At 40.6% G+C, this 1,464-nt stretch overlaps 1 protein-coding gene across 1 annotated transcript; it reads left to right on the forward strand.

Annotated features, from left to right (window-relative positions):
• Positions 1–281: 281 nt before the first annotated feature.
• Positions 282–502, forward strand: SARC_15985 (hypothetical protein; the record flags this gene model as incomplete). The annotated part of the gene is made up of 1 exon (XM_014289903.1): positions 282–502. A coding segment is annotated over one exon (221 nt), but the record flags the coding sequence as incomplete, so codon positions are not given.
• Positions 503–1,464: the final 962 nt, after the last annotated feature.

A 1,464-nucleotide genomic window follows, 5' to 3' on the forward strand; every position in this document is an offset into this window, starting at 1 on the left:
TTGGTAAATGAATTATGCTCCGTATTTATACCTCCCCCGACACTCAAAGTAAGCTCTTCCACACAATGTGTGCGACATAATAGTGCTAAGAATGCCATTCATTCCCGAGATATCAACAACGAATATCTGTTTCTCGTATCATACGCCTTTAAAATGTGATTATATATATATATATATATATATATATGCACAGGACGTGCCTGTGTGCAACCGGTAGCCCCTGCGCATTTGCCTGAACACCTCGCCAACCTAAGATCCTCATTCTAAATACACACACACAGACACGCGTTGTCGAGTGAATCACGGCCCACCAAACCCAACACCCCCAAAGTCACTAGTGGCCCAGACTTGAAAGCTGTGCCGTTCAGCAAAACCGACGGCATCCGCACGGAGGTGCATGAAGCCCTGACGAAAGCTAACATAACACACCCCACCGTTATACAACATCAATCGCTGAAAGCTCTGATGGGGGGCAGGGACGTGCTCCTGGCCGCAGAGACAGGTGCTTGTGTGCATGTATACGGGGGTAGTCACGTGCCGGCGACTGTGTGCGAATACATATACGAATGTGTGCAATTGAGTGTGGATACATTGTGCTTGTAATGGTGCAAATACATATACGAATGTGTTTAGTCACGTGTGGATATTTATCATGCTTGTAATAATACAAATACATATACGAATGTTTTAATTGCTCGCGTGTGAATACATAGTATGCTTGTAATGGTACAAATACATATACGAATGTGATTCATTGCGTGTGGATATATTATGCTTGTAGCGGTGCAAATATGAATGTGTTTAATTGCGTGTGGATACATATCATGCTTGTAATAGTACAAATACATATACGAATGTGTTTAATTGCGTGTGGATATATATCATGCTTGTAATAGTACAAATACATATACGAATGTGTTTAATTGCGTGACGATATTTATCATGCTTGTAATAGTACAAATACATATACGAATGTGTTTAGTTGCTCGCGTGTGAATATATAGTAGGCTTGTAATGGTACAAATACATATACGAATGTGTTTAATTGCGTGTGGATATATCATGCTTGTAGCGGTGCAAATACACATACGAATGTGTTTAATTCCGTTTGGATATTTTATGCGTGTAGCGGTGCAAATACATATACGACTGTGTTTAATTGCGTGTGGATATATATTAAACTTGGAACGGCGTGCTGGATCGCTCTCAATTGAGTACATCGTGTACATTTAATGTGTGCTTTCGAGTTTTATAGTCAGCAGTCTGCTACACTTGCCCATCATATAGATACATGGATGAGCCCTTTAAGTATGCGTCTCTTCCAATTAATGCCACTGCATGCAAGTATTAAGCAAAAGATTCAAATCTCATATGATCTATGCATGCCACAGCGATACTCCACGCACCCTCGTGCTACTTCACATGCTATTTAATACACACTCACACACACATACACACACACAC

This window comes from Sphaeroforma arctica (assembly GCF_001186125.1).
Source record: "Sphaeroforma arctica JP610 unplaced genomic scaffold supercont1.7135, whole genome shotgun sequence".
NCBI lineage: Eukaryota > Ichthyosporea > Ichthyophonida > Sphaeroforma > Sphaeroforma arctica.